The sequence below is a fragment of the Bos indicus x Bos taurus genome, chromosome 5, assembly GCF_003369695.1.
Source record: "Bos indicus x Bos taurus breed Angus x Brahman F1 hybrid chromosome 5, Bos_hybrid_MaternalHap_v2.0, whole genome shotgun sequence".
Lineage (NCBI taxonomy): Eukaryota > Metazoa > Chordata > Mammalia > Artiodactyla > Bovidae > Bos > Bos indicus x Bos taurus.
The window spans coordinates 24,741,213-24,757,827 of record NC_040080.1 but is presented as its reverse complement, the minus strand read 5'-3'; the positions used below and the strand labels follow the sequence as shown (position 1 = coordinate 24,757,827).

The 16,615-nt window shown below is 34.6% G+C and overlaps 1 protein-coding gene across 9 annotated transcripts in view; it reads right to left on the bottom strand.

The window, feature by feature from the left end:
* ATF7IP (activating transcription factor 7 interacting protein) overlaps window positions 1-16,615 on the bottom strand; it is a 115,173-nt gene that overhangs the window by 55,627 nt on the left and 42,931 nt on the right. For all 9 annotated transcript variants that reach the window (XM_027541393.1, XM_027541390.1, XM_027541397.1 and 6 more), the window contains one exon: window positions 4,727-6,213. In XM_027541393.1, coding sequence (XP_027397194.1) covers window positions 4,727-6,206 — 1,480 coding nt within the window. In that variant the 5' untranslated portion in view covers window positions 6,207-6,213. The remainder of the gene's footprint in view (window positions 1-4,726; window positions 6,214-16,615) is intronic.

Sequence of the window (16,615 nt, the reverse complement as noted above, 5' to 3'; positions counted from 1 at the left end):
GGCTTTGTTTAACTAATACAAATTTCCAAATAATGTATCTTCCACAGTAAGTTTTTGTGCTCCCTTTTAAAGCAAAATTGGGGGGCAAAGTTACATTTTATTATCTTTAATTCTCCCATTCTCTCTGAAATTCAACTTCAAATAGGCTTTCAACTACGCTGCCCCTTGTGACAAATGACCTCCAGGTCATTAAATATTTCTCTTCCACCTTAACTGAACAAATAGCAGCATTTGATACATAAATAGAGCTAGTTCTTCCTTCCTTCTCAGAACATTCTTTACTTGACTTTCTAAGACAACAAAATCTCCTAATTTTCTTTCTAACGGAAGCTCTTTCTTGGTACTCTTTGCTGGTTCTTCCTCATCTCCTCAATCTCTAATCACTGGACTACAAAGAGCTCAGTTCTTGGACCTCCTCTCACTCACTTATGTCTATATGGTCATATAGACATTATCTATGTGTGCATGCTTGGTCATGTCCAAATCTCTGAGAACTCAAGAAGTGTAGTCTGCCATGCTCCTCTGTCCATGAAATTTTCCAATCAAGAATACTGGAGTGGGTTGCCATTTCCTACTCCAGCCATATGGTAATGTATCTACTCCTAATTATTCCTAGACAGTCCAAGCCTCTGCCCTAAAATCCAGATATATATCTAACATGGGCAACAACAGCCATCTGAATCTGACCTTCCTCTCACATTTCCCTTTCCAAAACTGGTTTTATCTTTGATCTTCCTCAACTTCTTGATAAAAAAAATCTGCAACTTCCACACCAATGTATAGGAATACGAGGTTCCATAAAGAAAATTCAAATAGGTTAAGACAGTTGAATATTAGTGGGCTGAGATAATAAAGAATTTTAGCTGAACACAGTAAACAGTGAAAACAAATTATTAATAATTTTAATTGTCTAAACCATGGCAATTCTATTACTTTCCCTAAAGCAAAATTAGAAATCTTAAATTCTATTCCCATGCAATTATCCTGATTAGCATTTATGATCACTTAATTTATCTTATAAATAAATTAACTGAAGATGAGATGGTGGATGGCATCACTGACTCAATGGACATGAGTTTGAGTAAGCTCCGGGAGTTGGTGGTAGACAGGGAAGCCTGGCGTGCTGCAGTGCATGGGGTTACAAAGAGTCGGACATGACTGAGTATCTGAACCAAACTGAATTTATCCTAAGGATTCAGTAAAAAGGGAAAAACAAATCAATCAGATATTTTTAAAATCTGAAATAATATCTGGAAGGAAATTATGTCAGAACTTAGTATAAAGTCTTATTTACTCTCAGATTATTCTCCTCAAAAATATTAAGAAATAACAATGTTTAAAGAATTTTAAAAAGCCAAGTAGTCAGAAGAGCTCTCCCTTTCATTTCTCCATAAGAAACAGAATGACAAAGGCAAAAATGGAAGGAAAATTTGAGAATACAGTAGCTTGAAAGCTAAGGAGAATCTCAAGAGAGAGGGACTGTTATTAAGAGATCATTTAAGTATGAGAATAAAATTAAAAGAAGGATGCACCTGGATTTAACAACAGGACCATCAATGTCACTCCTCTGAGAACAATTAAGTAGGAGGCTGCTGCTGCTAAGTCACTTCAGTCGTGTCCAACTCTGCGACGTGGAAATCACAATTCAACTAAGTTAGAGAGTAATAGGAAGAGATGAAACTATGCTAGCTTTGTTAATGTAACTTGAAGAGTGCCACTGAAGACAGGAAAGATGGAACAGTAGCTAGAGGAGAGTATAGTAGGAAAATACATGAAAGGTATAACTAATGTGTACACCTCCTCTAGTGTTGCTGCAATGTTCCCACAGAGAAACCTTTCTTTTCCTAGCCTTTTTACACAGACTATGATTTTAAACATTTAGTGAGTATCAGTTATTATACAGTAGGAATAGCTGCAATCGTTTTAGATTTTTCTATCTTTGTAAATCTGAAATAGCTTTTCTATTTGCTTTCTGATATCATTCATTATTTTTTATTGATGCTAATACATATCATAACTGCTACATTTAAAACAAATTTGCTAAAGAAGTGTCTGAAATAAAAAGTTTTATGTTTTCCTACTAGTACAGCCATAAGCATTAGTACTTAGAGGGAAAAGCCAGATTTACAATTCTGTGTTCTGAAAATACTAAAAATTAGTCAAGAATAAGGAATCTGAAGAAAGTAATACCTTGACAGATGAACAGCAACAAATATGACATGAAACAGATTCTACCACCATATAAAAAGAACAAAGAACAGATAAGAAACTATATTTTAATCTACAATAACAAAATTTCCTTTGGATCCGGGGACAGAAAATAAAAGTTCAGTTACCAGCTAAGAAATTAAATCTATTACTAAACTTACTCTGTTAACAGCATACAACCAAATAAAAGTCTAAAAGTAAGTAACCAAAAATAAACCCAACTCTGAATTTTCAAAGTATGCAATAGGGGTAGCTGAATATTCATCTTGCTGCATTTAACAGCACTGTGTGGGAGGAATAGTCTCCAACAGCCTAGATTCTGGAATAAAGGTAAAACATATAAACCCATTAAAGCTTCAATTTGCTCTAACTTTCTTATATTCACTACCAAAAGATATTTTTAATACTACTCTCTCTATACTTACTGAGAAATAAGTGAAGTTCACCCTAAACGCTGTTACTTATTATCTTTCTAAAATGTAAATTTGATCATGTTATTCTCCTCTCCTTGAACTCATTCAATGGTTCCCCAGTGCTAGTATGTTCTGGCATTATATGCAAGGTCCTCCATGACACACTTTTCTTTATATTACTTAAAATATTCTTATATTTCTTATATTACAAATTACTTACTTAATTCCACAAACATTTACTGAGCACTAACTGTGACCCAAGTATTATTTTGACCTGATTATGAGGGCTCAGAGCAGAAGTGATAGCAGTGAAGATGACGAGAAGACACTACATTCTACATCTATTGTGCAGGCAGCAACAACAGGATTTCCTGACAGACTGGATATGGAACATGAACCAAACAAAAAAAGAATCATTCCAAGATCTTTGACCTGAGCAAGTAGGATGCAGTTGCCATTAAGAGGGATTATCTTCATTAAAACTCTACGTTACACAGATAGTGAAAGGAAAGTGCTTCCCTGAATACATCTGTATCTCATAAAGTTACTCTCCTCTAAACTCCCAGCCTACCAATTTAACATTATTACTGTATTCACAACCTTGTATTTAATGGCCTGTGGTTTAATTCTTGTCAGAATCCTCAGGGCAAGTAATAAATTTTACCTTTAAATCCCCAAGCCAAGAAGAACCTGGCCTTTCTATATACACAGGTTTAATAAATGAATGAATGCTCTTTGGAAATGAAGTCATCTTTAATAAGGGGAAAGTTTCTATTTCCAAAAGAAATGTAGGTTTGATATATTGGAGTGGGGTGGGGGAATCCTGTGTCTTTTTTTTTTTTTTCTTCAAACAAACTAAAACCAAATGCTATGCTTCTTATTACAAGGTCACTCCACTCACAGGGCTCTAAGGCTAAGAGAATGTGACACAAAGGAACCATAAGAGTACTCATGCCAGTGTGAAAGTAACTGAGAAAGTTTCACATGGGAATGATGCTTGAGTTTGACCATGAAACCAAAGTAGGATTTTCTCATTCTCCCTTTTTCTCTAGCAATAACAAAAGAGATGGGAAAGACAAGCATTGACCAAATCATGAAGTTTATACAGTTTTTATATAAGGAGTCTGAAATAATCCTAAAAGTAATAGGGATCTAACCAAAGAGAGGAACATAATCAAATAATAGAGATGTAAGTTATTAAGAGATCATTTAGAAAATGAATCAAACATTAGGTAGAATCTAGAATGCTTAGGAAGCAAATGGATAGTCTTTATCAAACATATAATTAGGCCTCCAGGTTTCTGAATTCCAGCAATGATGGTATCATTCCCTGGACAAAGAATATTAAAAAAAATCAGATTTCAATTGGAAAATTGTAAAATGGAATTTGTCACACTTGAAGAAAATAAATTAAATAGTAGGCCTTTATAATAGATTCAAGGTTATTCAGTTGGTAAATGATAGCAAGAACAACTTTTAGAATTTTGATTATGTACTGGAAATTGTTATATTACAGTGTTATATTGGTCCATCTTATCTCTATTTCCAGTCTACAAGCTTCTTACGGGCAAGTGTAATATTTTCTACGTTTTTTATCTCCCTTCTCAGCACTTTACATAATGCTGCTCTCAGAATGCATCTTTGTTAATTCTGAATTCTGTGAAGTTAGGAACCTGTCAAGTTAGAGTATTCTGCTGCTGCTGCTGCTAAGTCGCTTCAGTCGTGTCCAACTCTGTGCGACCCCATAGACGTCAGCAGCCCACCAGGCTCCCCCGTCCCTGGGATTCTCCAGGCAAGAACACTGGAGTGGGTTGCCATTTCCTTCTCCAATGCATGAAAGTGAAAAGTGAAAGTGAAGTCGCTCAGTGGTGTCCGACTCTTAGCGACCCCATGGACTGCAGCCTACCAGGCTCCTCTGGCCATGGGATTTTCCAAGCAAGAGTACTGGAGTGGGGTGCCATTGCCTTCTCCGAAGAGAGTATTCCAGTCATCATCATTCTCAACTTCCTCTGTAACTAAAAGAAACTTAAAACTTTATGAGAATGTTTAACTAAGCTGTTTATTAAAGCTAATCAAAATCTTTAAAATTTAAATAATATGCTAACCTGGAGAACATGTCTCATTTTGTGATATAACTTCAGACTCATCCTTTTCACCCGAGATATCCTCTTCATCAGAGAGGACCAAGAAGGCTTCTTTTGGCAAGCTCTCACTACTTTCTTGTTTAGACGGTGAACCAAAAGAACCTTCCATCTTTTCTTCCAAATCTGGATTTGACTCATCAATTGGAAGGAGAGAAGCTTTAGAAAAGCAAGTGAGTTCATCTTCAGCAGGTGCAAGCTTTTCCAAAATAGGAATGATTTCATCTGTCTCCATAGAATCTGTATTTTCTAGGATATTCTCATTTTTGTCATCTTTTATAACATCTTCACTAATGGTTTCCATAAGGTCTGCAGAATTTTCTTCTTCATTCTTTTCACTGTGGTCAATCTCCACACTGCTAGATATAGCCTCCTCTCCAAGAGCAGATTCTGTGATTGCATCTTCTTCTAACTTCTTTTCAGGAGACAGATCTGAACAAATAATTGTATCATCTGTTTCGAGAGCTTCTGCATCAGCATCACTATTACCATCAGCTTTATTTTTCTCATCAAATGAGAAAATTTTATCTAACTTTTCATCGTCTCTATTTTGTTGAAGAAAATCATCACCTTTATTGCTACTGGGCTCTGTACTATCAGTTTCAGGAACTGGTTCACAGGCTGGTACCGAACTTGGGTCAAAGGTGGGGTCAAAGGCTGTCTCAGAAGTTGGTTCATCAGAGGCTGGATTACCAGAGGCTGAATCACCAAAAGCTGGATCACTAGAAGGCAGATCACCAGAGCCTGGATCATCAGAGGCCAGTGATTCAGAGGCAAGATCACCAGAGGCCGGATCATCACATGCTGAATCACTGGAGACTGGTTCACTGGAGACTGACTCACCAGGGACTGGTTCACTGGTGACCAGTTCATTAGAAACTGGCTCACTGGAGACCAGTTCACTGGAGACTGTTTCACCAGAGGCAAGATCACCAGAGACAGGGTCATCAGAAGCAGGATCACCAGAGGTTAATGTTTCAGAGGCCAGGTCTCCAGAGACAGGATCTCCAGACCCCAGACCTCCAGTAGCCAGATCAGAAGCTGGATCACCAGAAGATGGTTCAGCAGTCAATTTAGAGGCTAGATCTGGACTTATATTATTTGCAGACAAAGGTTCACACTTTAAGTCATCATCCTGCTTGCTTTTTACATGAACATTTAAGGTACAGGGTGTTTCTTTCCATTCTGCTTTACTTTTTTCAGGGTCAAAACAAACATTCTCAATGCCATTCACCTCTTCCTTGTCATTAAGATAGTCCATATTTTCCAAAGGTGAGGTTGGGTCCAAATCTCCATTTTCATGGTTGCCATTTAACAGCTTGACATCAGTTTTCAATAGTTCTTCCTTGACCTTGTACACTGCTTCAAGTTGCTGACGATCACTCACTCTCATTGTTTTTCGAGCCTTAAAGACTTTTTTTTGAGGTTCTTCTATACTATCCATTTTGAATCTTTAAAAAAAAGAAAGAAAAAGAAAGAGTTTAACAATTGAAACCAAAGCCACCTAATTATAGACTTATTGCAAATTGATCTTAGAAGCAAGCACCACTTTATGTAATTTTAAAGTAATTATAGAAAGCATAATTATTTATGCTAATTTATTTAAAGCATAACACATATAATGCTGTGTATTAATTTTTATATTTATTGAATTTATATGACATAAAACTGATAATAGGTACAGTTCATAAGAAATTAATTACTAGGCAATGTTAGGGGGAAAGTAGTTTTCATTCTCAGTAAGCTAATGGATTCAGAGTATGGAGGAGAGAGCGTTAAAAAAGTACATGAAGTAAAAAAGTAGTTGTCATAGGAATAATAAGAGAATGAAAGCAGAGAGGAATGGGGGAGAGGTATAGAGGTAGGGGAAAAAAGAAAGGAGAATTAAGGAACATAAAGAAATATTACATTTGTAACCAGAAATATCTAAATAACTGTTAACATAATGTAACAGATTATTACCTAGAAAGTGAAAAGACAACTCACAATAGAAGAAAATACAGTTGACCCTTGAATGTGGTTTGAACTTTAGGGGTCCTCTTAAAACTTGGAATTTTTTTTGATAAATACATACTATACTACTACCTGACCCACTGTTGGTTGAATCTGCAGGTACAAAGGGCTAACTATTAAGTTACATGAGGATCTTCAACTGTGCAGGGGTTCGGCACCCCTAGTCCCTCCATTTTTTCAAGGGTCAACTGTATTTGCAAATCATATATTTGCAAATAATATATCTGATAAGAGATTTACATCTGGAAAATGTAAAATACTATTGCAATTGAAAAATAACAACAACAAAAAAAAACAACTTAAAAATAGGCAACAAACTTGAACAGACATTTCTCTGAAAGATACAAAAAAAGACAATAAGCAATGAATATAAACAGATGCCTCACATCATTTAGTCATCAGAGAAATACAAATCAAAACCAAAATGAGGTAACATCTCACACACACCAGGATGGCTATTATCAAAAGAAATAATGAGTGTTGGTAAGAATGTGAGCAAATTGAAACTCTCATACAATGGCAACAGGATTGTAAAATGGTACAGCTGCTTTGGAAAATAGTCTGGCAGTTCCACAACATGCTAAATATTACGCATTAAATTTAATCTTTCCTCTTTTTTGTAATGTATTCATGTAAAGCTATAAATTTCCCTCTAAGCGCTGCTTTAGCTGCATCTCACATTTTAATGTGTCATATTTTTCACTGTTCTATTAAAATATTTTCTAGTTTCCAATGTGATTTCTTCTTTCATCTGTGAGTTATTTAAAAGTATATTTCTTTAAAAGGTAGTAACACACAACTATGTGAATAGGCTCTTTAAAATACATATACATAAAGTCAATTTCATTAATAAAAAAATGAGGCAGTGTAGATTTATAAGTCACTAAGCATTGCAGATTTTAGGCCTAACGAAGATGTCCACTTGAAAAAAATAAATTAACACCCTAAGACATAATTTCTCAAATTGTAACCTTATTTGAATAGGGGTCTTTGCAGAGATAATAAAGTTAAAATAAGGTCATTAGGGTGGGTCCTAATTCCATATGATGAGTGCACTTATTAAAAGGGAAAAATCTGGACACAGACACATACATGTGAGAACGCTGTGTGGTAACTGGAGTTAGTCACAAGCCATAGCTAGGAGAGAAATATGGAACAGATCCTTCCTTAGCTTCATCAGTAAGGGCATGGCCCCCTCAGCACCTTAATTTCAGACTTCTAACTGCCAGAAATGTAAGACAATACATTTCTGTTATTTAAGAAAAAAAATTTTTCTTTTTCAAGCAATGTGATTTACCATATAAACAGAAGGTAAAAATAAACAACAGATTATCTCAACACAGAATATTCATTCTACAAAATTCAAAACTGAGTCATAATTAAGCTCTCAGAAATCTAACAGAAGTAAACAACTAAAATCTAATACAGGTTATCTATAAAAGAAAATTGCAAATATCATACTAAATGGTAAAATAGATCAGAACTAAGATAAGGATATTCTCTATCAATGTTTCTGTGTGTGTTAACATCTGGCCAGTTCACATTTGGTCCTAGAAAAAGACAATGTTGCCACTCTACAGTGGAATAAAACAAACATCCTTTTAAGGACTAAGATATACAGGAATCATGAATATTGCTTTTAAATGGATATTCACTTAGTATCACCATTACCAGTATGAATGATGCTAGGATATACTTGCTTGGAGAAGGGAAAAAAGCAGCTCTGAAATCTAGGAATTTAAGGTTCAAAGCTCAGTGTTATTATAAATTGATCTGATGCTTATAGCTAAGCCATGTTGGACTTAACAACCTCAGCATTTAAATTAGGCAAGGTCACTGTGCAACCCAGCAACACATAAATTACTAAATATCTTCCCCTTTGACTAAACAAGTGATGGTTACACTTTTTTTTTTAATCACTTGTGGTTTTACCTTCACTGTAGTTTGTCTTTCTTATAGGTAATAGTTACTGAGATAGTTACTGAGCACAGAATTGCTCCTCCCGTCCATCACTTTCTGATAGTACCTAATCCAGAGTAAGGCTCTCCTGCCTCAAACCCTTCCAGCAAAACCCAACCTATACTATAAGTAAACCCTTTACCAGGTTTTTTTCTAATATCCTCCTACTGATACACCTCAGTTTCCCCCAAGGTGAGCATTCTCTCTCACTGCAACAAATAATAAACCCAACTTTTCAATTACAGGTATGTTCCTGATATTCCATCATTCCTCTAGCTGAAAGGCACAAAACTATGGCCCAGCCTATTTGCTGGAGGCCAGTAAAGCTTGAGAATCAACCATTTTGTCACAGCACTTCTAGATTGCAGTACAAAATCTGCATTCATACTATTACCGTAGGCCAACTACTTATATTTCTTAGTCTTCCTAGGTTTTTAAGTTATATAGCTGAGTAAAACTATTTATAAAAACTACCTTAAAATGAGAAGAAACGTCAAAGCAAAATTATCATAGCACTATTTTTAAGGATTATTAAATGCAGCTACAATTTAAACTTCAAAATTTTCCCCACCTACAATCCATTTTAAACTCACTTACTGAAAAATGTTCTGCAAAGAAGATACAATGCAAGTTTTGTAGACATTTTCCTTGCTGACTCCAAACATAAAAATGATTAAATTTATAGTACTAGGAGTGTGGTTACCCTTTAAATATTTTCAAATACTGAACTGCAGTTCTTCTGGATTTTGACATTGTAAAAGCCACATTTCTCAGCCATTATATACATAACTGGTCACTGTTGCCAGATGCATTAAAAACAAACATTCCTCTTTTTAAAAAAGCATATTTTCATAATTTTTAGTAATTCCAGTAAGAACATGAATTCTGCCAACAGAAACATGTGCTTTAGTTCTAACTCTTATGTACTTACTGTGTGACACAGGGCAAGTTACCTAGCATTTCAATGTTTAATATCAGCCACCTTAAAAAGGGAATATCAGTACCTGACACAGAGGTTGCACTAATGATTATGAGATTCTATACATTAAGTGTTTGGAAGGCAGTTAGCACTCAACAAATGTTATTGTAATTGTCTATGTACATTCAGGATGTTTTTAGGCATACAGAATCTGAAACAAGTTTCTCTTAAATATTTTTGGTAGTTTGTATATGAATTAGAAAGTCTACCATGTACACATCATGTTCAATGTTAACTGCCACCAAGTAACATTTAATAAAAATAAATGTTATCAAAGCAAGCTGGTTTTATCAACAAAATTGCCATCAATACAGTAAAATAAAAGCCTATACAAAGAATTACAGAATAACTACCATCTATACCCACAAGGGCGCACACTACAGCCATTTACAGGATCTTTTTAGGGTTCTAAGTAAATATAATAAATAACAAAGCAAGAAGGAAGAAGCATGAACAACCAGTTCAAACTAGTTCAGCCATATCTATGCAAACCAATCAGCAGTAAGTTTTTTTAAATCTATTTTGCATAAATAATGTATATTTAAGAAAGACACAGCAGAGAAGGGTGTGTTACCTGCAAACAAGTCTCCATTACTATATGACTGGAACAAAACATTTCTAAAGATCATTTTAAATATCGTCATCTGGAACTGACATATCATTCACAAAACTATACTACAAAAGAAATACTACTTTTTTAGGTGGCAACACCACAGTCATGAAAGTCTCACAGGACTGCAATTTATTTTCATAGGAAAAGCACTTATATTTTACAGCAGAAAGTGTCTGCCATATCTAGAAGCAAATATGTAAAATGTAATGAACTACTTTCTCCTGAAAACATTTTTCATAAGGAAGATAATAAGAAAAACATGTTTTAAGTCCTTACTTTAATGTTTAGATTCAAGAACTGTGGGGAAATATCACCACTTTAAAAAAAAAAATCTTTTTCTACAGCATTAACAAGAATTTCACCTTTACTAAAGGAATTTATATTTAAATAACCAAGAAGGGTATGTTACCTGCAAATAAGTCTCTATGGCTTGGGGTTTTTTTGTTTTTTTTTTTCAAATTTTGGGTAAATTATTTTTAAGGAAAGCCCAATAAGCCTCTTCTTTAAGTGAAACCATTATTTTCTTCTCTGCTTCATCCCTCTCCACCCATTCCTTTCACACTCTTCTTCCTAGCAAAGAGATTATAGCTATGAAACAACAAAGAGAAGTATTACCAAAAGCTGTAATGTCTTAGCCTACAATCTGCCTGCTCAAAAAGCTCAAGAATTTAAGTGGCTGTTCAAGAGCTGCTCACAAACTCAGCCAATCAGCAGCCAGCATTCTGATTCCTGCCCAGCAACAGGAGACAGACAATAAGGTCAGAAAAACATAGTTAAAACCTGGATTCACAACACTTCAGTGAGGTTCTTTGTCTGATAAAAGTAACCTAGAACATGATTGCATAAAATTCTAAACCTATAACGTACACAAAATATACCACATAAATAAAATAGAATAAAAGGTGTAAATCTTATTTATCTTCATTTAAAGAATATTTCCAGAAATATAAATCCATGCCCTACCTGGGGAATGAGTCAAATATGGACAATACATAACAAGAACATACATCTCTACACAATGGGTTAGAATCTGCGAGATTCAACTGTAAATTTCTTTTTAAAATTCCATAGTCTTTAACGTATATAAAACATTTATACTAAAAATCCAGCAAAATCTTAAATCCAAATAACTAACAAGATTATTTTCATACCCATCTATCCTTATCGTTATAGATTTCCAATTCCAAAAGTTAATTGTATTCTGGACCCAAAGGTTAACTATGGATAGCATTATAAAGTGTTTTGCTGTCTACTGCACTGAACTGACTTAGTTTGATTCATTTAATGAAATTAAAATGTGATTCTTAATAACCTGTATTAAGTGTTTTAAGTACAATTACTATATTCTTTGCACCTTAACTGCCTTTGGCAGCACGTTACAAAAAGGTTATGAGCTCTCCCTTTTTGAAGAAATAAGCAAATATATATACTACATAATAAATATTCATGTAAATTGAAGGGAAATTTTTTCTACATGATATCATTCTAGTCCTTTAAAAATAAAATTATAAAATAAAAATAGGAAATCTGTTATCAGAATATTTTTTCTCAAATTCACTACCTATGAGATTTTTAGTAGTAAATTTTTAAAATAAACTTCATTTTTTTCTCTTTCAATTACAGAGGAACCTTGTAATTTTTCAAACATACCCAAGAGGGAGCTTGCTGCAGCCATACTCTTAGTTTATATAATCTCACCATAGGAAAAATAAATCAGCAGCTGCTTGAATGCTTCAGTCTCGTGAGAGAACTGAAATTCACTGTTTGATTGGCTTAAAGCCATAGCTGCCTACACCAATCAGACGTCAGCATCACAAACCTTGCCCGGCAACAAGGGAAGCAGATGAGGGCAAGTGCTCTACCAAGAATCCAAACGGTGTAAAATTCAAGGTGAACTATGAAATTGACACATATTTGTAACATACCCCCAGATTCTTATTTCAATAACAGGTCCATAGCAGGGTTTTCCTGATTAAATAAACAAGGATCTATACTACTGCTTTCCAAGAACTGCTTTAACTAACAAGGCAACAGGAAGTACCAAAACTGTTGGGTCAAAGCGCACAGACACATACACAAACACTATATTAATTCAAAGTATGGATATGTGATGAAATATATTTAAAAATAAAATTTTAGCAAAAACTTGCAAAATGCTAAGCAAAGCCATTTAAGTGGACTTGACATTTCTATCTTTGACACAAGCACTCCAATTAAATTCATGCTTTTAACTGATAGTACTGTAACATTATTCTGAATAATGGGATGCTGAAAATAATTTTTCAGATTTGAGTTTATGTTAAATGGATTAAACAAACATTAGTCAGTAGGCTTGACTAATGATGGCTTACTCTTAAATAATCACTTTATGCTGAGGATTCCTAGCCTCTATAGAAACGCAACTCAGTTACTGTGCTAAGAATTCCATTCTCAATTGAGAACCGTGTGATATTATTCTGCACTTCTAAATTTTACTTGAGAATTCTGCAATAGTCCTGGAAATAAAATCATAAAGAATAATCACTCTGCTAATCTGCATACTGTTTACTGTTCATTAGTGAAGACTGGTGAAACTGCGAGTGAAATGATTCATCCTCTTGATATTTATCTGTGCAGATTTAATATAGTTTCTAAATTTTTATCTTAAATACTAGATATCTTGTCAACTTTGTCAATAGCTATTTTTCTAAAACTGTAGTAAAACATAATCACTACTCCTATTAAAACTTCCACAAGGATTTTCATCTTGTTTCCAAACTTCTCTTGAAGTCACTCACAAAGCATTGGCAATATTTACTTGAGAATCCAGAATCCCTTACAGTTCACAATTCTTCAATTCTACTATGCTATGGTTCTTCCCTCAATTGCAAAAAAACACTACTGCACTAAAAAAAAAAAAAAGGAAACATTAACTGGTGGAAATCCATTCCTTATCTAATAATTTAACTCATGAGTTTGGTATGGTTTCACGTGCTCATAATATTTGATGCAACAAATAACCCCTTCTGCCTCTCAGCAACCTCATGATATCAGCTGAGATATCAAAACATATAATGGGATATCCCTTAACTAAATGTTTAAAACTAATCAGCAACAAAGGAAACAGAAGTTTGCTCTACCAACAATCCCTTGGACAAAACAAGAGCAAATCAATATTGATTAATAAGCACAGCAAACCAGAACAATCACTACAGTCTAATTTGTTGCATTCACTGATATATTTTGAAGAATACTAGAATATTCTATATGAAAAAATGCAAATGCAAGATACCTTAAAATAACTTCTTCCAGTGTATTTCGGGGATCATTCTGTTACATACGCAAAGTCAAATTAATTGACCTGATCCAACAAACTCAATTATAGAACACACTTATTAAATTACATCCCCTCAGAAAATTAGCCAGTTATCCATCAGGGCCCACTAGCTTATCCAACTCATCAAACTCCACCAGCACCTGGGCAGCAATGAGTAAAGTTACAGACAGCTATGTATTTTATTTCCTCAAGAATTTAAGAACCACTTTTCCAAAATTTTTCATACTTTACTTGGATGAATTAAAATACCCAGAATGATTTAGGAGGGCAACATGAAAGATGTGAATCCTTCAAATGATAGGAAATAGATCTCACTTTTCTTATCGACTCAATCTAAGGAGAAAGGACAGACAGCTTACTTTCTGTGTCAGTCAGCTTTCACTAGGTAATAAAGCAGTAAGGAAAAAAAAAATGACTGGCTAATAACTAACAATCTTCTTCATTCTAGGTCATCAGCTGAAGAAGCAGCAAATGCTTCCCCAGCCCCCACAATTCCAGGTCTTGTGGCATAGAGAAAAGCCCATAATGACCGAGAAAAAAAAGCCCACAATGACAGAACCATACAATATACAATGGATTTTAAAGCTTTTTCTTAGACACAGTATACGCCACTTGCACTCACAGCCCATTGGCTAAACCCAAGTTAAGAGGGTAGAGAGAAAAAAGCTCTCATGGGGAAACATTTCACATCACATGGCAAAACGCAGGGATAGGTAATCTTACCAAAACAATAACAACAGTGAACTATATAATTTACCCATTGGAGTAGGAAATGGCAATCTACTCCAGTATTCTTGCCTGGAAAATTCCATAGACAGAGCAGCCTGGGAGGCTACAGTATATGGGGTTGCAAAGAGTCAGACACAACTGAGCATGCATGCACATATAATCCACCACAACTCAAAAATACATTATTATAAAAGTTTGGCAAAACAAAGATTTCTAAACTAACAAAACCAAATCTACTCTGTGTTCCAACATTAGCATAATAGTTGTCACAGGATAAATCACCCAAACTCTCCTGATTTCATGTCACTCACCAGTAAAACCAAGGAGGTTAGACTAGATGCTTGCTAAGTTTGATTCTAGCTTAAATTTTGAATTATTTTACTAAACTCTAGCTATATTGATGTTCTTTTATAATTAATTTTTCATTATTAAATACAGAGAACATGCAGCAAGATATAAACTCTAACATAATGAACACATGTGAACCCATCATCCAGATAAGAAATTAAAAACAAAGCCTCCTGTATAACACTATCAGATAGCATGCTACTCCTTCCCCATCCCAATTCCTTAACTCAAAGATAAGCATAATCTTGAATCTGATGTTTATTATTCCCAGGTATGTCTTATACTTTTTTTCTATATTATAAAGTCCCCATTTTATTAATGAAACAACCCACCTTAAAGGGATAAAGAAACTGACACTTATCAAGGGGTATTTATATGTCAGACCCTATACCAAGGCATATTTTTTCCCATTTAAGTGACAAGTTATACAAGTTCAACTTTACATCTGAAATAATACATCAATAGCCAGGCTACTATCATTCATTACATGGATAATAATTAACTTAGTAAAGTAAAAAGACACTTGATTCAGCATGAAATTGCTTTCTTTGCATATATACACTTCTTATGCATTTCATCCTTTAAATTTTGCAACCATGGGGGTCTTCCAGAGTTCAAAACAATAAGCAATAAACTATACTGTATTTGCCACTATTTTCTTCTCTCTTTGAAAATGGAAAAGTCATTTAATATAATTGCTAAGGCCTATTCACACAGTGAATGAGTTCTGACTGTTACAGCCTCAATTTCATCAGCCTACAGACTGGTTCACATATTAGCGCCAACATTATTACAAAGAAGCTCTTAAACATCCAAGTATCTTTTTAAAAGTAACTTTTCATTAAGTCATCCAAGCAAGTAACAATAGAACTAGCTCAACAAACCACAGGGAATTTCCTCAATCTGATAAAGAGCATCTAGGAAAAACCCATAGCTAACATACTTAATTGTCAAAGACAGAAAGCTTTCACCCTAAGATCAGAAACAAGACAAAATGTCTGCTCTTAGGCACTGACTAGAGGTTCTAGCCAGGACAATTAGGCAAGAAAATGAAATAAAGGTCATGTACCTTGAAAAGAAAAAACTGAAACTATCTCAATTTGCAGATGATAAAATCCTATGTACAGAAAATCCTAAGAAATCCATCAAAAATTTTATTAGAACCAGTAAATAAGTCTAGAAGGTTGCAAGATATAAAATCAATATATTGAAAAATATAATAAAAAATACTTGTAAAAACAATTTCAGAATGAAATTAAGAAAATAGTTCCATTTACAATAGCATAAAAAGTAAATTTAACAAAAAGTACAAAACCAATACTCTAAAAAATTACAAAGTGTTGAAGAAACTAAAGATCTAAATAAACAGAAGGACACCTTATACTCTTGAATCAGAAGTCTTAATATTAAGACGTCACTACTCTCAAAACTGATTGACTGATTCAAGGCAAAGCCCTATCAAAATCTCAACTATCTTCTTTGCAGAAACTGACAAGCTGATTCTAAAACTCATATGGAAATGCAAGAAATTCCAAATAGCCAATATGGGGGAGGGGGGTGCGGCAGGGAGAGACAGTGAAAGACTCACGCTTCACATTTTCAAAACTTATTATAAAGCTACGGTAATCTTTACAGTGTGGTACTACTAGGGCTTCCCAGGTGGCTCAGTGGTAAAGAATCCACCTGCCAATGCAGGAGATGCAGGTTTGATTCCTAGGTTGAGAAGGTCCCCTGGAGAAGGAGATGGCAACCTACTCCAGTATTCTAGCCTGGAAAATCCCATGGACAGAGGAGCCTGGTGGGCTACAGTCCATGGAGTTGCAAAGAGTCAGACACAACTTATCAACTGAGCATGCACTACTAGCAGGACAGACAGAGAGAGCAATGGAATCAGTT